The 21,954-nt window shown below is 36.8% G+C and overlaps 1 protein-coding gene across 6 annotated transcripts in view; it reads left to right on the top strand.

The window, feature by feature from the left end:
* Positions 1 to 21,954, top strand: part of tnr (tenascin R) — a 177,460-nt gene that overhangs the window by 90,851 nt on the left and 64,655 nt on the right. For all 6 annotated transcript variants that reach the window (XM_023335636.1, XM_023335634.1, XM_023335633.1 and 3 more), the window contains 5 exons: positions 7,349 to 7,463; positions 9,890 to 10,100; positions 10,234 to 10,334; positions 11,201 to 11,363; positions 12,001 to 12,477. In XM_023335636.1, coding sequence (XP_023191404.1) covers positions 7,386 to 7,463; positions 9,890 to 10,100; positions 10,234 to 10,334; positions 11,201 to 11,363; positions 12,001 to 12,477 — 1,030 coding nt within the window. In that variant the 5' untranslated portion in view covers positions 7,349 to 7,385. The remainder of the gene's footprint in view (positions 1 to 7,348; positions 7,464 to 9,889; positions 10,101 to 10,233; positions 10,335 to 11,200; positions 11,364 to 12,000; positions 12,478 to 21,954) is intronic.

Below are 21,954 nucleotides of genomic sequence, written 5' to 3'. Positions count from 1 at the left end.
CAACATGAAGAAAAAGAGCTGTTACAATTACTCTACTTCACAAATCAGTGAATCAGTCAATAGGTGGTGCACACAACTGGTCATTATGCAAAAAAAAAAAAAACCCCAGAAAACTTTGGAGCGGGGGGGGGGGGGAGAGAGTGCTGCCCACTGACGCGGCTCAGGGATTACGTGACACGCAGCGCCGTGTGCAGTGCCCTACAATGCACTGTAAGCTATGTAATGTGTTTTGAGGCAATTGACCAAAATCCCGGACAATTTTTAAATTCCCCCCGGACATCTTTTTAGGTCTGAAAAGTAGGACATGTCCGGGAAAAAGAGGACGTCTGGTCACCCTATCACCAGCTGGTGGTTCCCCTGGAGCCGTGTCCGACGTAGTTGCAGTCGTTGTGGTCTCCGTCTCCTGCTCCATGTGGCTGTTCCTGATTGCGAGACTTGCTTTGTGTTTAATGGGAGAAGCGAAACAGGTGTATCCTATTGGTGGTGATGAACAAGCCCAGGCATATGAGGGGCCGTTTAGGACAAAATTTACGTTTTGTCTCTCACACACTACCAAAAAGTCTCGCATACTCCAAAAAAATAGCCACGCACACTCCAAAAAATTACGTTTTGTCTCTCACACACTACCAAAAAGTCTCGCATACTCCAAAAAAATAGCCTCGCACACTCCAAAAAATTACGTTTTGTCCCTCACACACTACCAAAAACTCTCGCATACTCAAAAAAATTACATTTTGTCTCTCACACACTACCAAAAACTCACGCATACTCAAAAAAATAGCCACGCACACTCAAAAATTACTCACGCACATTCAAAAAATACTCAAATTGCGTATACACACACTACTAAAATGTCACACACACACACACAAACGTTAACTTTCTCGCTCACATACACTACTATCAGCTCGCTCACATACACTGTACTAACAGCTCGCACATTCACAAACGTTAACTTTCTCGCTCACATACACTACTACCAGCTCGCTCACATACACTACTACCAGCTCGCGCACATACAGACGTTTATCTCTCACATACACAAGACTAAAGTTGAACACACACACAGTACTAAGACTCGTTTTATATATGTGTGAGAGCGAGACTTTTTATGAATGTGTGAGAGCCAGACTCTTTTTGAATGTGTGAGAGCGACACTCTTTTTGAATGTGTGAGAGTTGTCACGGAAGAGGCGGGGCATAATTTTTGGATCAAACTGCGCATGCGTAGATCCTAAACTATAAGTTTCGATTGTTGACTCACTGTATGTTCTATTACTTAGTATATTTGTGCTTTTAAATATATATAGAACGTTTAACTTTCTTGTAGATTAAATGTGCTATAGAAATAAATGAATCTGATTGATTGATTAAAAAGAGCAAAATTGCTGTAGTACAATCTGTCCACTGGGTGCCAGTATTACAGGAATTATTAACCGGCGCCAACTAGTGCCGAAGAAGAAAGAGTTTGCTATACCGAACATGGCTAACTCTAATTCGAAACGAGAGAAAATTGGTCAGGCAGCTGCCATTTTAAACACCGCTCCGGAACGGAACAGAGATGAGAGTTCTGAATCTACTGTAGCACTGCGGGCAGTCGTTGAATCGTTTAATGCGCCTGTCAAAGTGCTGGTTGCCTCCGGAGAAGATAGAATGGTGTTTAAAATGGCAGCTGCCTGACCAATTCTCTCTCGTTTCGAATTAGAGTTAGCCATGTTCGGTATAGCAAACTCTTTCTTCTTCGGCACTAGTTGGCGCCGGTTAATAATTCCTGTAATACTGGCACCCAGTGGACAGATTGTACTACAGCAATTTTGCTATTTTTAATCAATCAATCAGATTCATTTATTTCTATAGCACATTTAATCTACAAGAAAGTTAAACGTTCTATATATATTTAAAAGCACAAATATACTAAGTAATAGAACATACAGTGAGTCAACAATCGAAACTTATAGTTTAGGATCTACGCATGCGCAGTTTGATCCAAAAATTATGCCCCGCCTCTTCCGTGACAACTCTCACACATTCAAAAAGAGTGTCGCTCTCACACATTCAAAAAGAGTCTGGCTCTCACACATACATAAAACGAGTCTTAGTACTGTGTGTGTGTTCAACTTTAGTCTTGTGTATGTGAGAGATAAACGTCTGTATGTGAGCGAGCTGTTAGCAGTGTATGTGAGCGAGAAAGTTAACGTTTGTGTGTATGTGCGCGAGCTGGTAGTAGTGTATGTGAGCGAGCTGGTAGTAGTGTATGTGAGCGAGCTGGTAGTAGTGTATGTGAGCGAGAAAGTTAACGTTTGTGTGTGTGTGTGTGTGACATTTTAGTAGTGTGTGTATACGCAATTTGAGTATTTTTTGAATGTGCGTGAGTAATTTTTGAGTGTGCGTGGCTATTTTTTTGAGTATGCGTGAGTTTTTGGTAGTGTGTGAGAGACAAAATGTAATTTTTTTGAGTATGCGAGAGTTTTTGGTAGTGTGTGAGAGACAAAACGTAATTTTTTGGAGTGTGCGTGGCTATTTTTTTGGAGTATGCGAGACTTTTTGGTAGTGTGTGAGAGACAAAACGTAATTTTTTGGAGTGTGCGTGGCTACTTTTTTGGAGTATGCGAGACTTTTTGGTAGTGTGTGAGAGACAAAACGTAAATTTTGTCCTAAACGGCCCCTCATACAAAACACTTCGTTTCTCTCTCTCGCTTTTTTGTAACGAGTAACTAAACCACACATTGAAAATGTATCGGAGTAAAAGTACGCAATTAAGTTCGGAAATATAGTGAAGTAAAAGTGAAAGTCATCAAAAATTTTCATACTCCAGGAAAGTATGAAGTACTCCAAAATATACTTAAGTAAAGTAGTGAAGTATTTTTACTTCGTTACTATACAACACTGTTTAAAATATGATCAGTAATAGATGGAGAAGCATATGAAAAAAAGTTTCCCTCAATCATGATTAAGCCATGATGTTTATGTTTAAGAAACTCAGCAATGATATAAATTGTGTGATAATTTCTCATGTCGTATTACCTTCTTTTTGTCCCACATCAAATTTTGAATTTTTCCAAATAAAGTAATAAAATTGTTCTTTTATCAGTTGTTCTTGCCTTAGGCTGTATGAATCTCTTTCCAGATGATAGCAACTCAAATTGGCCAAGAAGCGACTGGTGGGGGGTGTGGAGGATGCATTTCGCCTTTTGTGTGAAATGCAGTAATTTGGTACTTTGCTACTAATAATTTTGATGGTCACCTTTTCTATTTGTTTCATCCTCTTTTGATAGATTGTTATGCTAAGTGATAGGACAACTTGTATCATCACTACAATTATTTAGGATTTATTTTGTTAATCTGCTCTGCTGTCTACTATGAACAACTGATGTTTTTTTTTTTCTGTATACCTGGTGACAGAAAATTGGATTACTGTCACTTTGTAATTGCACTCTGAGATATAATTCTTTATTCATATCTCCTCTCTTGCCCCTTAATCACATTGAAGTTGAAAGATTTTGCCATACCAAGACAGCTCAGGGATAAATTTCATTTAACATAGAAGAATAAGTAAAAAAGACAAGATCAAAGTTTTTTCTACTTGACTTTTAAGCCTTTGGGTTTTTGTGATTCATTATACAGTCTGGGTTATTTTTTAAAGGAGGTTCTTTAATGCAGGCAGAATAATTTTCACCTTCCTTTGTGACATTACAGAGAAGCACTGATGGGTTTTGTTCTAATATGAACAAGCAGTTTTGTTTTAGCCTTGGAGGGAGGCAAAGTCATTCAGTTTCTCGCAAGAAATCACCTGTGATTGATGTGACAGTAAACTTTCAACAGGATCTTGAATACCCTGACTTTATATCTCCCCAGGTTCTAAAAATGTAGTTGTGAATAAACTAAAAGAGCCATCAGTATCTTATGTAAGCCTTCTTTTTGTTCTTTTGTACTTAAGAATAATAAAAGAAACACTGATCACCTCCAGTTTTGACGAACAGCACAGTCATACACCCATCAAATGTCTTCATTCATATAATTATTTTTCCATTTAATTGCTTCCCATATCTCATGCATTTGTAAATATAGTTTTAAATATAAAACAAAATGACATGATAGGGCTTTGAGGCTGTGTAGATCGGAGCATTTGGCTTTATGCTGGCTTGTGTTCTTTTCTGAGGGCATGTGCACTTACTGCTGCAAAACGTAAATATTCAAAGCCAGCTTTTCATGCCTGAAGCATGTTGATTCTCCTGAGCTGAAATGAGTGGGTCTCTTCCTAATTGAGCCTCCATGAAAAACCTCAACTAGCTGTTAGCGATAATGCCTGTGGGCATCAACCTCTTCCATTATCCAGATTCATGAGCTTGTGACTTTCAACCTCTTTTAAACTTTTTAGCACTGCTTTTGCAAAACTATTTTTAAGCTGAAAATGAATTTCATGGTTTTTGAGGGTTTTTTTTTTCTTTTTTTGGTTTGATTTTATTTTGTTTGTTTAGTTATTTATTAGCATTTTTATAAATGAAAAAACAATTTGTTGTGTGATTGATGTGACCATCTAATTTCCCTCAGGACAGTTTACATTAACATCTATGTTAATAAATGACCAGTTTGGATTTTAGTCAGATAATAAATCACCTATTAGAATAACAAGGTTATCAAAACCTACCAAAACTGGTATGTGAAAGCAAAAGTTGCTGATGAATCAGCTTTCACTTGCTGCTTGTGTCAGCCTTTTTGATAATATGAGTGATGGGAAAATGCAGGTCACTGGTCTGCATAAAACAACTAATTTTAGTTTCAGGTTTTTGTATCAGTAGATAGAATCTCCCAGCTGTAAGAAGAAAATAGATCACACTATCTTGACTGTTATTTTTATTGTATACATTTTTAACCAATTTTGCTTGTTTGTGTATGAAAGCATGAATTTTCTTGAATGAAATGTGAGAAAATATCTCTGATAGTTATTAGAAAATTTAGAACAACTAATGAGATTTATTTTCAAATGAATATGTGCATTAATGTAGTTTGACTTTGTTTTTTAATAATTAAAAAAATTTAAATAATTCAGTTATAACGACAAGCATTGTGAAAAATCTGGCCTGCCTTTCTGCTTAATTCGGATTTCATTATCTTGTCATGTGAAGTTGCCGACTTTGTCATGGATGGATGGATAAATAAAAGATTATGTCACAAGATGTTCATTCATCTTAACAATCAAAAGAGAAGAACAATAAAATGAAATAATTCACAAGTGTCAAACACATTATTACACTTGATCTTAAAATTCTGTCTTCTTTGTTATACGTCTCACAGAAAATTTATGATGAAACATTTATCATCCCAGCCTCTCCCAAAGACTGTCTAATGTAGCTTTTCTGTTAACAGGATGGTTGTAATTGGTCTTGCCCACCTCATCCCATCATTTACATCCCCGGTGTTTTGCTTGGTGAATTTGGCAGATAAATGATTCTTGTGGTGTCAAATAACAGTTCCATGCTTGAGGGGTAGTGAAACATTTTCCATCTCGTGGGTACAGGGTGGAAGTCCTTGTTAGCAAGGCCAAAGTCATCTGTAAAACCAGCGGTGAGGTAACATATCAGCTAGATCAGTTATATGCAATTACTTTGTATTTTTTTTGGCTTGTTTTTATGTAACAAAATATTTAATATTGAGAAAAAAAAAATAACAGTAACATGTCCCTATGCTGAAATGTAAAGCATGTAGGTGGCATACTTAAAGCTGAGTTACATTAGTATGCAATAATGACAAAGAAATTCTTTGAATGAGACAATCTTATAAGGATACCTGGCTCTAGCACTGTAAATCTGGCTGTTTCTTATTTATGTGCAAATACACTGAGGCCTGAGCCTGTAAGGTGGGATAAGATGCCTTCGTCTTGCTCTCACAAAAAGGCTCCAGCTGAGAGAAACAGACTGCTTTACCAACATGAGATGCACTGTTGAGATTATAAAAAAGGTTTCTAGAATTCAAATCACAGATCCTCGTATCCACCATACACCCTCAAACATGGTTAATCTGAAGGGAACTGGGAATGAAATTGCTTCAAATCTCATTCAAAAACACTATCAAATGTCCTCAATATAAATATTCTGTTTAGTTTGATTGGTGCTTTTATACTCTAGCGACACAAACCAGTCAACTCAAAATTATCACCTTTGAAGTTGTATTCCTGATGAAGGCCCTGAACAAAATTCGTGTTTCTTATTTGCATGTATCTCACAACACCTGGCTAGTGAAACCGAAGTAGATGTCTAATTTATAGCTTCAGATTTCAGTTTAGACTTAAGGTAGTTTCAAAACTACCTTAAGCGCCATCCTGCAGGTAAGATGTACATTATTGCATGTTTGACAAATACTAAAGATTGCATTTAACTCACCATCATCAAGTGGCTAGTGTTACAATCACACCTGTTTTTGATTTTGTAGCTATATTTCAAATATAACTATTTTATTATAAGTTTTATTTGAAATGCTGTGTTAATGACCCAAAATAGATTGCGTAGGAACCTGTTCTAATCCAATTACTGACACCCTGTTAACAATAGAAATATCAATATGTGAATCTGAGACTAGAAAATCTGTGTAGTTACTACAGTACTTTGCCCAGTTGTGCCAATGTACATCATACTTACATTTATGGATATTGTATATGTTTTATTCAAGTAAGTGAGCTCTAAGCAAAGATAAAATAAAATTGGAAATAAAGTCAGGCAGGACTAAAGGTCTATTTTGAGGTTTATAAGTTACGGCCACATTTCACAATCTCTTGCTTAAAATCTAAAATATTTACACATGTCAAAGCTGAAATGAATAATTTTATCCTGAACAGACACTTCTTCAAATTCTACTTAAAATGTATTTGTGAAATGTTGATTCCATTTATTTAGAATGTTTTTTTGTTTTTGTTTTTTTAATTGTGATAATTCAATAGACTTGTCAAACTTGGTGTGAAATATTGTACACTCCCAAACTGACAAAAATTTAGGGAAAAGCTGTCATTTTAAATTTTTAACTATGCTGCTATAAGCTGCTTATTTCTATCAAGAATAAGATTATGATAAAACAGATTATTTTTTTTATATTTTTGTATATTTTTGTAACCTAATCAAATGTAATAGTGCCTTGCAGAACTGGCTTATTGTGGATCTATAATAGAGTGGGGGACACCAATGAATGAAGTTACTGAAGTTACTCTGCACAAAGTTATGAATTTATGTTTCAGGGTCTGTACAATAACAAGAGTATTTATGTACAGACACATAAAGGCTATTGTACTAATTGCTTTCTTTGGAAATGTCATTGAAAATAATGTTTTTTCTTTTTTCTCTTCCTCTACTCCTTAATAGGTGTGAGTGGAGGACAGTGGTGAAGTGTGTTGCAAGGATGCCAGAATCAAAGCAACTTCATTGGACCACAGAGCTCACAACAATGTTGGCTCTTGCTCTCCTTTTTGCACTACAGGTAAAATTGAATTAGCAGTGTTACAATTTAAGTATCCCTTTATAGTTATTTGTTTTGTATCCAATCCTTTTTAAGCCAAGATCAAATCTATTGTTGGCATACAAATTATGACTTTTGACAGCATGTATATTTGTTGTTATAATTGTTTTTTTTTTTTTGTATTGCACCTTTGAAAAGCAGGCATTTCTCAATTGTTGAACCAGAATTTAGCAGTTGGTTTTTAACACCATTATATCTGGATAATATGTACCAATTTTAGAGCAACATTTGCGTTCACCCAAACGTCTGCATTTTTGGTGAAGCGTAAACCACATTCCACATTTATTGTTACAGCCAGGCTACATAAAAGGGTTCTGTGTTAAATTGGTCTGTGTGCAGCCCAGATCTGTCAACATTGTTAAATACAGTCCTTAAATGTGCTGCTAAAATGGTTTGCATATGCTTACTGAGAAAATTTCTACATGTTTCCACAACTGATGGTGTAAATAAGTCAATAGGATTCAAAAACCACATTACTGCTGTATGGTTATAAAGCTAGAATTCAAGCACCATGTGTCAAGTAGGTCCATCTTTTAGTGCAGATGATGTTTCATATGAATTTACTTTTATCAAGGCAAACAAAATATGTGCTTGGCAACTGCAGTGCATCTGTTATAAGTGGGAGAAACTCACAAGTAAATTGCTACGATTGCTCTTTGGTTGGCATGCATTTTCAGCTTCAAATGCACTTCAGTTGGAAAAGACATGAAAGGGTTTATGTTTTGTTCATTTGGACCACACATAATAAAAAATCCTTTCATTCATAGGTGAAAAAAGGGAAAAAACCTTTTGATTCAAGCTTCAAAGCTTTCAAATGGCTATCATTCTAAAATCAAACTGCAACGACATGTGGAGTTATTCAGATCTTGACATATCTGCATGTTGGTGTACAGAATATGCTCAGTTCTCTGACAGAAAAAAATGGAGCAATTCAGCAATTCTTCAATCTTATATACACTGCTCAAAAAAATAAAGGGAACACTTAAACAGGTGTTTAACACTTAAAGTGTTCCCTTTATTTTTTTTAGCAGTATATATATATATATATATATATGGTTTTGTATTGTATTGCTGGTCTATCAATATGTGGTTGCCAGCCCAATTAAGGTGTTTAAAGCCCCAGTTGTCAGTTTTTTCTGCAATATGGCACTTCCCAGCCTCCATGAGACACTGAAAGAGCTCTCATAGACAAGTGGGGGTCCAAGCTTTTAATACTGGCCTAAACAGATAGGTGAGAAGCTGCCAAGGGACCATAATAACTCTGCAGAAACAGCTGAGATCCACAGCTTAGGTGGAAGAATCTGATGACAGACCTGTTAGTCATGCAGTCCAGAAATATGGCTTTTTTGTAAGAGTGTCATGGAGAGAACCAATTCTTCTTGCCATTTTTCATTTATCATAAAAGTTCTGCTATCAAACATGTGGAATTTGTTTTTGATAAGGTGCAACCAGAACACATTATCAACAGGCTTAAGCTGAGGACAGAGGTTTAGCATCTGGCACACTGTGAAAAAAAAAACAAAAAAAAAACATACAACTCTAATTTAGGGTAAAATATTGGCAGCTATGGTTGCTAGACTTTTATAGTAAAAATCTTTCGACCACAGCTGTCAATATTTTACCCTAAATTGGAGACGCTTCTCTTTTACAGTGCAGAGTTGCAATCAAAAACATGCAACCCAAACTCAGATCACAGTATTTAATTCCAGACTTTAATCTAATTTGTAATTGATGGTAAGATTTAAGATTTGTTGTTCATATATATTATTCATCCATCAGCCTGAGCTGAATTGCAAAAAATAGGTTGAACAAAAATCTCAGTCTCTTGAAAGTAGGTGAAGTTGGTGAAGAAGACATACCCCAAAAGACTTTCAGTTATAATTTCTTGAAAATATGGTTATACAAAGAGTTGATCCAGGTGTCCTTAATGAACATTAACATCACATTTTTCAGAGTTTAAATAGTTTTTAATGCAACTTAAATTAAATTGCAACATAGAAAGGTTAAATAGGGTACTGGGGTACTTTTGCAGATGTAGATGATTACTTCTATATGATGAGATCTTGCTACTTATGTATTACAGTTTACTTTTGCAGTCATAAAACCTAGCTTTTAAACACAGAACTGTCACCACTGCTTTTTGGAGATTACCGTTTCTCTATTTGAAAATTGTTTTGTCAGTGTTGCAGCCAGTAAACACCATTTTTCAGATTTTGCATTTTATTGTCGCCTTGTTTGTTATACCCCGGGGCTCTTTTCTTTGTCGTTACTCCATCATTTTGTAAATGCACTGTCATATGAAGGACAAGAAAAGAGCGAACATACCTAAATCCCCTGAGTCCACAAAACGTGTAATGTTTTTTGTTTCATGTTGTCTCTCGCTCCAGGGTGCTGCACATGCTGCTCCATCAGGAGACAACAAGCTGGTTCGAACCACCAGAGTGAGAAGGCAGATCCCAGAGGGGGATCAGTTTCCCTCTGCTTCTTCAGTCAACCAGACGCTACGAGAGCAGCCTCTTGTCTTTAACCATGTGTACAACATTAACGTGCCAATGGAGTCTCTGTGCTCCGTTGACCTGGATGCATCTGTGGCCCCAGGTGACCATCTCACCCCCTGATCAGCTGAATATTGTGAAGAGTCAATTTAGAGAAATTGTCTAGACATTTTAGAAGCATGTCCAGCATCAGGTTTTATTTAAAACTTTTAAGACATGTTCTTTGAATTGTATAGATTCTCACGCTGAGTTGGGATCCAGACCTCCAGTTGAGGGTCCAGGGGAGCCATCCGGGCCAACAGAATACACAGAGCAGACACTTGATGCAGAGAGTCAGGTGGCTTTTCTGAACATTATTGTGCACTATTACTTTCAGTAATTTCACATGAAATTATCTAGACACAAGTGTTGTTTTTACCCAAATTAAATCGATCATTTTTATAGCCTTTGCTGTTCAATTGGGTCCAGTGCAGGGAGTCTATTTGGATTTCTCATGTCTGTTTGCTCTTATTACACAACAAAAACAATATGTTTATTACTGACATAATAAACAGTAATAAACAGTTATAATTTTATAAACAATCTTTATAAAATTGTAATAATAAAACAGCCTATTGTCTGGAACCTGGGCGGTTTGAACAATCAGTACTCTGCCTTAGCTTGCATTTAAGTTACAGATATCTTCTGCCACTTTCCCTCCTGACCTGTCCCCTCTTCTTGTCCTAAGTCGAATTAACAAAATGCACCTGCATAGCATTTTTTGATTAGTCTGCATTGCTTTATGTATATTTTGCACATTGTCTGAGAGTGTTGCTGGTGGGGAGAAACCTTACAGTAAGCTAAAACTAAAAAATAAATAAATAAATTGTAAATAGCAAAACTGTATGTGGACTGTTGCTTATAAAATTCACTCGCAGTAAACATTGTGCTAGTATCAGTATTTGACCAAAGAAAGCAAAGCAGTTGCAAGCCTTTGACTTTATGTATGCATGTTTGATGGGTAAGATAAGATTCAAGAAATAACAGCAGCTGCATCAGAGGGCCCAAAATTTCTGGTATACTGATCATAATCTTATACTTAACCAGAAGTCTAAAACCTCAATTCTTCAAACATGAACAAACTCAAGAGAACATTTGAAATAGATGATTTTATTGCCTTGTGAATGCTGTGAAATTCAAACCGAACTGTTGCTCCTTGCTTAGGTGACGTTCACGCACCGCATCAACATACCAAAAGCAGCATGCAGTTGTCCAGCAATAACCACAATCCAGCAACTTGCCACCAGAGTGGAGATGCTGGAGAGAGAGGTGTCCATGCTCAGAGCTCAGTGTGGATCTGGATGCTGTGGGGAAGGCTCTGCCATCGGTGAGTTCTGTCGTTTCCTGACAACGCATTTAAATAAAGATAATTTTTTTTGTGTTCTTTATGTAGAAAGAAAGAAAAATTGAACAGATTAACAAAAACAGGCAAACAAAAAATAAACAAGTATGCCAAGCAGAAAACATGAGGCAGACAACACGATATTATTGATTCTGATTGGCATTTTCTTTTTACCTGCTCTGTGGAGAAAGGGTATAGAGAAATCTCTGACAGTTCTGCCACCATGTTATGAGAAGACCAGCATGGACAGAGCCACAAAATAAATGATGGTTAAAGTATCTGCTCCAATGACACCATCACCCATTTCAACTACTCTCTGAAAACGCTCCATCTCCATGGTGAGAAAATGATTTTCTCTAGCAGTCATGATCAGAATCAGAAAGAGGATGACACACGCAGCCGAGGAGGATGGTTGCTGGAATAATCTAATTGAAGCAACTGTATATTTATATCTCCTGACAACTGTTTTCTAGTCTGTGTTTGCAATTGTCTTATTAAACACAAAGCCTTTGACTTTGGAATGAATTTAACACATTTTATTCAACATGTAATGTTTTCTTGTTGGAGAAGGTATCAACTGGAACCATTTTGTAAAGCAGACCATGTCCACTTTTTGTTTTAGGTCGTGTGGACTTTGTCCCAGGTTGCAGCAGCCATGGGAGCTTCAGCTTTGATCTGTGTGGCTGCATCTGCGAGGAAGGCTGGGGCGGCAAAAACTGCTCAGAGCCTCGTTGCCCAAATGACTGCTCTGGTCAGGGGGTGTGCATCGAAGGGGAGTGTGTGTGTGATCGGGACTTTGGAGGCGACAACTGTTCAGAGCCACGATGCCCCTCAGACTGCTCAGGCAGAGGCCTGTGTATTGATGGGGAATGCATGTGCGAGGAGTCCTTCACAGGAGAAGACTGCATGGTTGGACGGTGTCTCAACGACTGCTCAGATCAGGGGATGTGTGTCAATGGGACATGCCAGTGCCGCCCCGGCTATGTGGGAGAAGACTGTTCATTGGTCTACTGCGCTAACAACTGTAGCAAGAAGGGAGTCTGCAAGGAGGGTTTCTGTGTCTGCCAGGATGGCTTTGCTGGAGATGATTGTAACTCAGGTAAGCTAACTTTTTTTTTTTACCCTAAGAAGTTTATTGGTATATGTGATTTAACCATGTGAAGCAAAAACTTTCCTCAAAAGAGTTCTTCTTCATTAATAAAGATCTGAAAGATTAAATGCTTGAGGACAAAAACACTATTTAAAAAAAAACACACAAACTTACACCACACAAGAGCTGCAGAAAACAAGATATCTGTGTTTCTGACATTTTATTTTATTGTTTTGACTGTGATTTTCTGACACCGTGATAACAGGGCATTGTTGTAATCCTGAGAGCTGTGTATGTGAAAGTGGATGCAAAAGGCAACAGAATCACCCATGGTTTTTTGTTGCAGTTATTCCTTTCAGTATCATCATTTGAAGCTCCTGACAAAAATCTCAGCACTCTGATTAAATCAGTGTTAGATTTGTTGTTGAATTTGTTGCTTTACAGATGATTATTTGTAAAAATTATTCAAAAGACAAACATTTCTTTACAGAAACAAAAAACACTTCAATGGTTGTTGGAGTGCCCAAACCTTTTCAGTACAAGCCCTAATTCTAAAAATTAGTTATATGCAAAGTATTAAGATTTTATATGCCTAAATATACCAGGTTTTACCATGAGTGTTCAGTTTTTCTTCAGTTGGAGTTGTCGAGAAGGCAAAAGAAGCAATATAAAAATACTTCTTTTGTTATAAGTGAAGTCAGTGACTGAAGCTTACAGGTGTTTTAGCTAACTTTCTTTACTGACGTGGCTTAATTAATCGTTTGACATTTTAAATATAATTGGCTAGAAAACCAATAGATATCATACAAGAGTGGGTGACCAAGAAAAAAGGAAAACTAAATTGAAAAGACTCACAATTTAAAGAGATTAATTTATCATAAAAATGTTTTGAAATGATACCATGTGTATCGATTTGGAAAGTAGTCGAGAATTGTTTTTAAAGATCTGAGCCCATAGGCCATGCTTTTTAGTCTTGAATTTATCAGTCTTCTCAATATTCCAGTGTTTAGCTCACCAAATAGAAGAGAAATATCTGAATAATGCAGCTTTTCTCTTTTAAGTGAGCTCTTACCTTTAGCCTCACTAGTACTGCACAAAGTAAAATCTATTCAGATCATGTTGCACTAGAAAAAGAGCAGTTTCAATTATTTTGAATGAATGAATGATTTTGGCCTTTGCTCTGTTGTTGATTATTTAAATTTACACTGTAGGTAGAATTTTATTTCTTAAACTTTAATCTTGTTTGTGACTATGATAAGAGATTTGAAGATCTTAGCATGCCTCAAGTTTTAAAAAAATATTTCTATTAACATCTATTGAATTAATTTCTCAGAAAAACAGGGAAAAAACCTACTGTGTTTTGTGTTTTATGTAGAAAGAAAGAAAAATTTAACAGATTAACAAAAACAAACAGACAAAAAATAAACAAGTATGCCAAACAGAAAACATGAGGCAGACGACACAATATTATTGACGATATAAACAGATATAAACAGATTCCACAAGCTTGAGGTGGGAAGATTACAGACTTCAGCTCCACCATTGTTAGCATATACTGTATGTAGGGCTGTGAAATAAACCTTTTTGTGCTGCAAATGCAAGTAGTGGGGGTGCATGACTTGCTGGACAGCAGAAGGTCTAACGATGTTCATTTGTCAAAAGTCACATTCATCTGGGGAGCCAACTGTCACATTAACTGCAGCTGAGACAGTTTCTGAGCTGTGCTTGCCTTTGTTCAAAGCCAGGCTTCAGCGCCAAAATATCACATCCTCCTCTGCCATTTGAGTTACCTGTCAACAAAATGATGGATGGGGACAGATAGGGGAGCAAGCGATAAAAAAATCAGGAGGGGAAAATGGTATTTCTAAGGCTGATTCATCCATTCCCCCTTATTTAATATCTATACCAAGTGAGAGGGACGGATTGCTTTTTTTTTTTTTGTAATTAGCCACTGCTTGTAGGGGTGAGTTTGTTGAATACAAAACGTGGCAGTTCAATAACCAGAGGAGCACAGGGTGACAGGCTTAAGTGTTTCATGTTATCAGGAACCGAAGAAAAACGGCAGGCATTTTTTCTTCAATTATGGTGGCCTATATTCTCCCAGTATTTGAAATAATGGAGACTGTTGAATTTAAATTGGATATTTTTAGTCATGGGATCAGAAACTGCACATACATTTTTATGTGAAAATTTTGTGTACCCATTCTTCTGGAGAAAAATAGCACTGGGTACCTAGGTAAAAGGCATTCCCCAGTTTTTCAATGACATCTTGTAAAAAAGGGTACAGGCATGTAATAGTTTTATTTATTTATTTTTTAAATCATAAGCCCTCATCGCACCTGTAAATACCTATTAAAAAATTGAGCCTTGCTTGTTTGTGTTTCTCTATAAAGAAAATGAACACCGGGAAAAAAATGAGTTGTGCTCAAGCTAATTATTTTGAGTAAACATGAGGGAGAAATGACTTGAGAGAGTAGTTATTGATTTATTTACTAATGGGATCAGCACACTTGTACTAATACATGGCACAGATTAAAAATCTAGCATTTTATTGGTTGAAATAATAATAATAAAACAATGTCTTTAGCTACTTCTGTTCTACTCAGCTAAGAATCCATGTAAGTAGACTTTAACAGGTCATGCAGCAAATCTCATGCTAAGAATGACTAGAATCATAGCATATTGTGAAACAAAGATGGGAGGAAAAGCTTCTCCAATCCAAAGACAATGTGTGCAAAGGGATGTGAAACCAGATTTAAGTGAAATGTAAATTGAAAAAGTAAGGAAATTAGCAAAAAGTGAAAGAGAAGCATAACCTGGCTGTATTTTAGCAATATTAGAGACTGCAGAGTGCAGAATTTGAAAAATGAAACTATTCATCAGAGCTCTACGTCAGAACTTATTCTAGAAATGTGTTTCCATCTCTCCTTTAGCTCTGTATCTCCTTTTTTGGAAAAGCCAAGAACCACTTCAACAGAGCGTAAAAACGTTTATGCAAAACGGAGGAAATTATTTCAAGTTTTGGCATTTTCATCAACTTGAACGTGATACTTCAAAATGCGCATAAACAACATGTATAGAAACATAAAATTTAATTAAACCACATAGCTCTGTTTTTCAAGACTGGGAGAATGGATATGAACACTGGTGCATTTCAGCTGACAACAAAACACTTGTCTTTTCCAGAAGCATTATACAGCACATACAGCTGTAAATCCAGGAGACATTATTAGCTTGTCTTCTAATAATGAAGTGGGCAGAACTCCGCTCGGGTTGCTAGGTGAAGGGCTGGGCTCTATTGGGGTTGCAAGTGAGGGGCAATGCCTGTCAATTGAGGTTTTTTTAAAAAGCTCATTTTCATGACACTGACTAAACATGAACTTATTGCCAAAAAACGGCTGAGTGTTTTTATTTGTTTTAGTACTTTGTTTCAGCAGTAGAGACCTGAATGGAAACACAAAAACTTGAAAGGCTCCCTCTGAATGAAATATATTTAATTTAGATTATATGAAAAATAAACTATAGAGGAGGATAAACCGGGAAATTACAAAAAACCCCAAAAACTTGGCAAACAGTAAAAGATGTTTTGTATAATTTTGTTATGAAACTCACCCTTTAGTTGAGATCCCATCCAAAAAGTCTTATTTCAATTTATTTATGTTTTACACTGTCATTATTATTTTTTTAAACTTTTTTTGCTGTAGGATGTTATGATATCTGGTCTTTAAACCACATTTTATTAAATGTGAGCCAGTAAAGGAAGCCATGCAACATCAAACCTCTCCGCCGGATCTGCTTCTTGTATAACTGTGTATGTCTCTCTATGCTCCTAAACTGTAGGCTTAACCTGCTGTTCTCTTTAATCAGTAAGGAGAGGTTGAGAAGAGGGAAAGATGTGGATGTTACTGGGCCAGGAAGGGGATGAGCTGAGAGCCGGGGCTAATTTGTGTATTCGCAGATGGCAGCATACTAAATGAAGCAAAAACGTAAGAGTATCATCTAAGATGTTTTGAGACATGAAAATATTAATATATCATATCAATGAAGAGAGATTTTTTTCAGGGTTTAATCAGAGTGTGAAGGCAGAATTACATATGAGATGACATTTATGCAGGCAACCCATCTGAGAACATATTATTCACCAGTCATTTTATTAGATTCACCTTGATAGGGTTGGAGCCACATTTTGCCTGCAAATCCATGATGCAAAACACAATATCCCAAAGGTGCTCTACTAGATTTTGGTCCGGCGACTGTGTGGAGGTCTTTGAAATCATTGTTGTTACTGTTTACTGTTCAACAAACACATCTGAGATTAGAAAGAAGACACACTGCATGTGTTTATTAATTTGTTCACTCTACCGTATCCCACAATGCAATGCAAACCTTGTTACAGATAGATTTTTGACTCAAGTTTTGTGCATTGACCTGGTAGGTGTGTTGCATCAGGATCAGATTGCATTCACTCCCAATACGAACTGATCTAGAGTTTGTTTTCAACTGTCCCAAGACTGGTCCCAGGAGGTGGTAAGGGGATCCCCGTCTTAGTGTGATTGTTATGTTCACATCTACAAAAACGCACCAAGGTCGGAATGAACCAGAATTTGTTTTAAGCAGACTAAACATGTTAATTGTGATAACACCTTGAATGTATTTGGTTTAGACTAAAACTACCTTCTGTCAAAATAATGTCTAAACCCTTAAAAGGTTCCTGCTATTGTGATAAATACTTGAATAGTTTTTGTGTAGCAATCTACCAAAACTGACATGCATATATTGATTCCTGTATTTGAATCTCTGTTTTAATAGCATTTAGTTAAAATACCCTTTGCTAAGTCATACTGTTTTTGATCTCCAAGCACTGTCTATACTTGGAATGGCGATGGTGGCTCAGAAAGTTGGAGTTTGTCCTGTAATTTGTGACTTGCTGGTTCCAGTCCCCGCTCTGTCCTTGAGAAAGACGATTCACTCACCTTGGCTGCTGGTGGTGGTCAGCAGCCCCCACCAGCGCAGATGGTGGGGGCTGCCATCAGCGCTGGCTCCAGCCTCGCTTCTGTCAAACTGCCCCAAAACATTTGTGGCGACAATCCAAAAGCTTACCACCATCATGTGAATGTGAATGGGAGAATATAGTGTGAAGCGCTTTGTAGTCCTCTGACTTGTTAAAATACAAGTCATTTTACAGGCCTGCGTGATTATGCTTAATCATCAGAACCTTATGTTCATGTTGATACAGAATTTTATTCTATCAAGACATTAGCTTCACCTACCTGTATTTTGTTGGCGTGAAAGACTTACTGCCCATTGAGTTGTGACAGGGTCAAGTCTCTGCAGAGTGGTGGGGACAATAGCTGCTGATTTCTTTTTCCTGTAGCGAAAGTTCCACCTCATCCACTCCATTTTCTCAGGACTGGACAAGAGCCAAAATTATGATGGTCAAAAGAATAGCTGTAGTTCCAGGCTTGATTCTTATCCCAATTTTCTTTTCCTCCTTGGCCTCTGCTTGTGTTAACATTATTTGTGCTGCTTAACTAAAAAAGAAGTCTTTTTAAATGTTTCATGCAATAAAGGTGTTGCTGCAACTAGGGGTTAGTGTTTTTAAGCAACAGCACTACTTACAAAAACCCTTTTTATTTTATTAATTATTGTATTTTTATCTCACACATGGAAAAGCTGAAAAGGACTGGATAGCGGTGCATTAGACAATGCATTCATTTTTCCATTTACTTATACAGTACCGATTGTTAAAAGTAAAAATAAATGTGAGCGCAGCAACAGATTGTTTGTCTAAGTTGCAATATTGTAATTATGAGAAGATTAATTTTAAACTTATCAGAGAAATAAATTAACATTAATCATGTGCATTGTAACAACAGCTGCTGTTAAAAAAATGTTTTAAACTACTTCCTATTTTTATATGCGGGTGGCATATAATATTTTCTGAAACAGCTGTTGTACTTTAGTGTTTCAGATCATCAAATTAACATTAATATTAGATAAAAATGTTTAAAAAAATTTAAATGATGATTTCCTTTTCTCAGGTGGAAAAAAGCTATAGAAAGACACTAACTTTCTTTCTCAGGTTATGTTTATCTGATATTGAAATTTATTTGACAATTTGAAACACTTGTGTGTGACAAACATGCAAAAATAAAAGAAATCCGTAAGGGAGCAAAACCTTCTCAGACCACTGCATAAAGGTCTTAACTCAATCAGGTAATAGAAGTTAATTACACAATGGAGCCTCTGATGATGGAGTGACCTTTGTTGTTAGGTTCATTCTTTCTGCTGATTACACCTAATGAGACTCAGGAGTTATCACAAGATGCTGAAATGACCTTGACCGCTCTTTTGAATTTAATCACAAAAGACGCAATTTGGATAAACGGTGCCGATTTCTTTTTATACTAAAGTAAAACATTAAGAACTGTAATAAATTAAAAGGCATAATATTGTGTAACTCCACCTTTATATAACATATAATTGATCAACTGTTTCTGGTGGCTTTCCCATTACACTGCTTGTGGTGTATTTATTTACTGTCTTTGCTGGTATGTTGAAACCTTTCTTGCACCTGTATCATATTCAAATATTAATAAAAGCTCAATGATGTTCGTGAATATTGCATTACTCTTTATAGAAAATGTACAAAGTTTAGCTTCAGGACAAATTTTACATTCACAGGAACTCTGCTCCTGTCTTTCATCTTGATTTATGTCTTTATTTTTGAGTGAATGACTCACTTTGCCTGGAGGCTGACCTTATTTCATCACTGTTCGTCTTTCCTCTGGACTTCTGTTGCTTCCCCTTGGATTTTTATTTTCTTCCTGTACCCAACCAAGTTGAGTTGGGCTGCTGAAATAAATCTTGCTGCAAATGTTGGAGAAGTTGTCCACACTGCTTTAAAATAAACAAGCTGCTGCACAGCATGTGCCCATCTGTCAGGCACTTGGGAAAGCAGTTGAAATAGCTTCTGAAATGTCCCAAGAATTCCCAGAGGAGGCCTTATTGCATGGTGTCATGTGTTGCAGAGGTGAAAGGTTGTTTATCACACCATTACACTCATTGGCCCCTTACCTGTGTCTGCTTCACGCTTCTTGTCTTTATCGCTCACTTGATCATCTTTCAGGATTAATTATTTACTCCTCTCACGCACACTCTCCATCCACTTTTCCTACTCTACTCTGTCCTCTGTGTGTCTCTGACTTGAACTGTTCATGTTCACTGAAGGACTTCCTGTGTACGTCCTTCACTTGTCTCCCCAGCCTCGCTTTTGTTCATTGTGGCAGGGGAAGCTGTAAACACTCCTGCATATGCCTCCACATTTACATTCGTAGCTGTCGGTCTGGTTTATGGCTAGAAAATCTTGCCTCTCACTACAAGTGCAAAGGTCTTTTACTTGTGGGAATGTTCAGTATCAGTAAAGTGGTGAAATGAAAGATATTTAGCAAGCAATGTGAAGTGCCTTTAATTACGACAATGTTTATGCTCTCTTTTATTGGAGGCTTCTGAATGTGTGCTGAATCTGGCACAGAAGTCGAGAGTAGCCAAACAAATGTGGCCTTTGATTTCATTTTGTGTTATGAGTGATTGAAACTGAGCCAGTGAGCTGCTGCAGCCGAGTGTTTATCAGGCATCGCTAATGTTTTTTTGTGCTAATTTAAAGTGTGGAGACCTGCTTTGGGCTAAGCCATTAATGCACACAGCATTTACATTTATTGTATTCACAAATCTTATTTGCTACAGGATCTGATGTGTTCGAAAGCTTTACAACCCTCATTTACAGCAATTTATTTATTTATGTTTGCTAGTCAGATGTATTGAGAGTGGTTTGACTGATCAATCATAATATGTACTGTACAAAAAGGCTATTACACAAAAGTGCATTTAGAAAAATGAGCTTGCTTTTTTTCTCATCATCAGCTGTTATGACAAAAGGAACTAGACTGGAAGGAGAAGAATTTTATCTATGAGTGGTTTTAATATTTCAGCATAGTGTCAGTGTCCGATGTACTCATTGTTCACTTATTTTAATACTGAAACAAGTTGAGAGGGGAGAAAAACTGTCTATATGTGAAAACACTCAATGAATACTTAAATAGATTACATCGTGTTCAATGATTCTGAGTAACATTACTTTTGCTGTTAGACAGATGAACGCCTTCAGGTGAAGCTTTACACAGTTTTGATGTTTGAATTAGCTCATTATTTTTACTGAAAAAGAAAGATTGTTTACATGGTAAATAGAGGCAAATTGGAAATGGTGATATACAACACTTCCAAGACAAAGGAACTGGTCATTGACTTCAGGAGGGACAGAGGACCAGTTCTGATAGGAGGGGAGGAAGTGGAGGTCATGTAGACTTAAAACAGTGATGGCATAGTTATTTTGAAAAGGTAACTTTAGTCGGATTACTGATTACTCCTAGAAAAAGTAATTTAGATTACTGATTACTTGAGTTGGACAGTAACTAAGTTACATTAAAAGTAACTTTTTAGTTACTTTCAGCAGCTGCTAACAACAATGCTCCACCACCTGTGAAAATTGCATTGAGCTTTGCCAAACCTTAACCTTGCTAGTTATTTTACAATGGTAATGTCAACAATGTGTCTCCACTTATATGGTTGAACTGAAGGGGAGATTGTTTAATGGTTACAACAGTACAAAAAAAAAACTTTTGTAATTTGTGTGTGTTTTTGTGTGTTCCAGTATTGTCTGCCGCTCCACAACTCAGATGTCCCGCTGCACAGATTTGTGACACTTATCTTAATACCAATAATTATAACGGCGTTTAGTTGCACACCTTTACGGACTCGTTCATTCGTGGCTGTTTTCACGTTTTACTGTGCTGTTCATATTAGTCTCGATGTTTGCAGTTTGTTGTAGCACAACTCAATGCTCGACGTCATTCACAGGTAATATATTAGCTTGACATTAACAAAGACACAGCGGGACGGATCATCAGGGAAATGATAAACAGGGAGAGCCTGACAAAAACTAACTGGGTGTCAGACAAATTCTGGGTTTTATGTCTGCTTATTTGCAAGGCCAAAAACCGCAACCCGCGACTCATTAAATCTACAAGCGACTTAAGGAAGAAAAAAATAAATAAAAAAAGCCCAAAGCTGCTTATAATAATCTAACTTGGAGAGCGAAACTCAAAATAGTTCCTGTTTTATCAGCAACAAAATGCGCATCTCCCTCTATCCTCCATTGTTTACATTTCTGTCGCTGCTGATACTGTCACATAGAAACGGCGATCATTCCCCAAGACACGTAAAGGAAATAAAATGAAATTACAAAAGAAAATAGTAACAAAAAGTGATTTCGATAAGTAACTGTAATCCGACTACTGGATTTGAAATAGCAAATAGATTACTTGTTACTGAAAAAAGTGATCTGACTTCACTGCCTATAAATATCTTGGCCTGTGGCTGGATAACAAGCTGGACTGGACAAGCAACACCAAGCAGCTTTATAAGAAG

This window comes from Xiphophorus maculatus, chromosome 6 (assembly GCF_002775205.1).
Source record: "Xiphophorus maculatus strain JP 163 A chromosome 6, X_maculatus-5.0-male, whole genome shotgun sequence".
Lineage (NCBI taxonomy): Eukaryota > Metazoa > Chordata > Actinopteri > Cyprinodontiformes > Poeciliidae > Xiphophorus > Xiphophorus maculatus.
The sequence above is the reverse complement of the archived record's forward strand: the minus strand, read 5'-3'. Positions and strand labels throughout refer to the sequence as shown.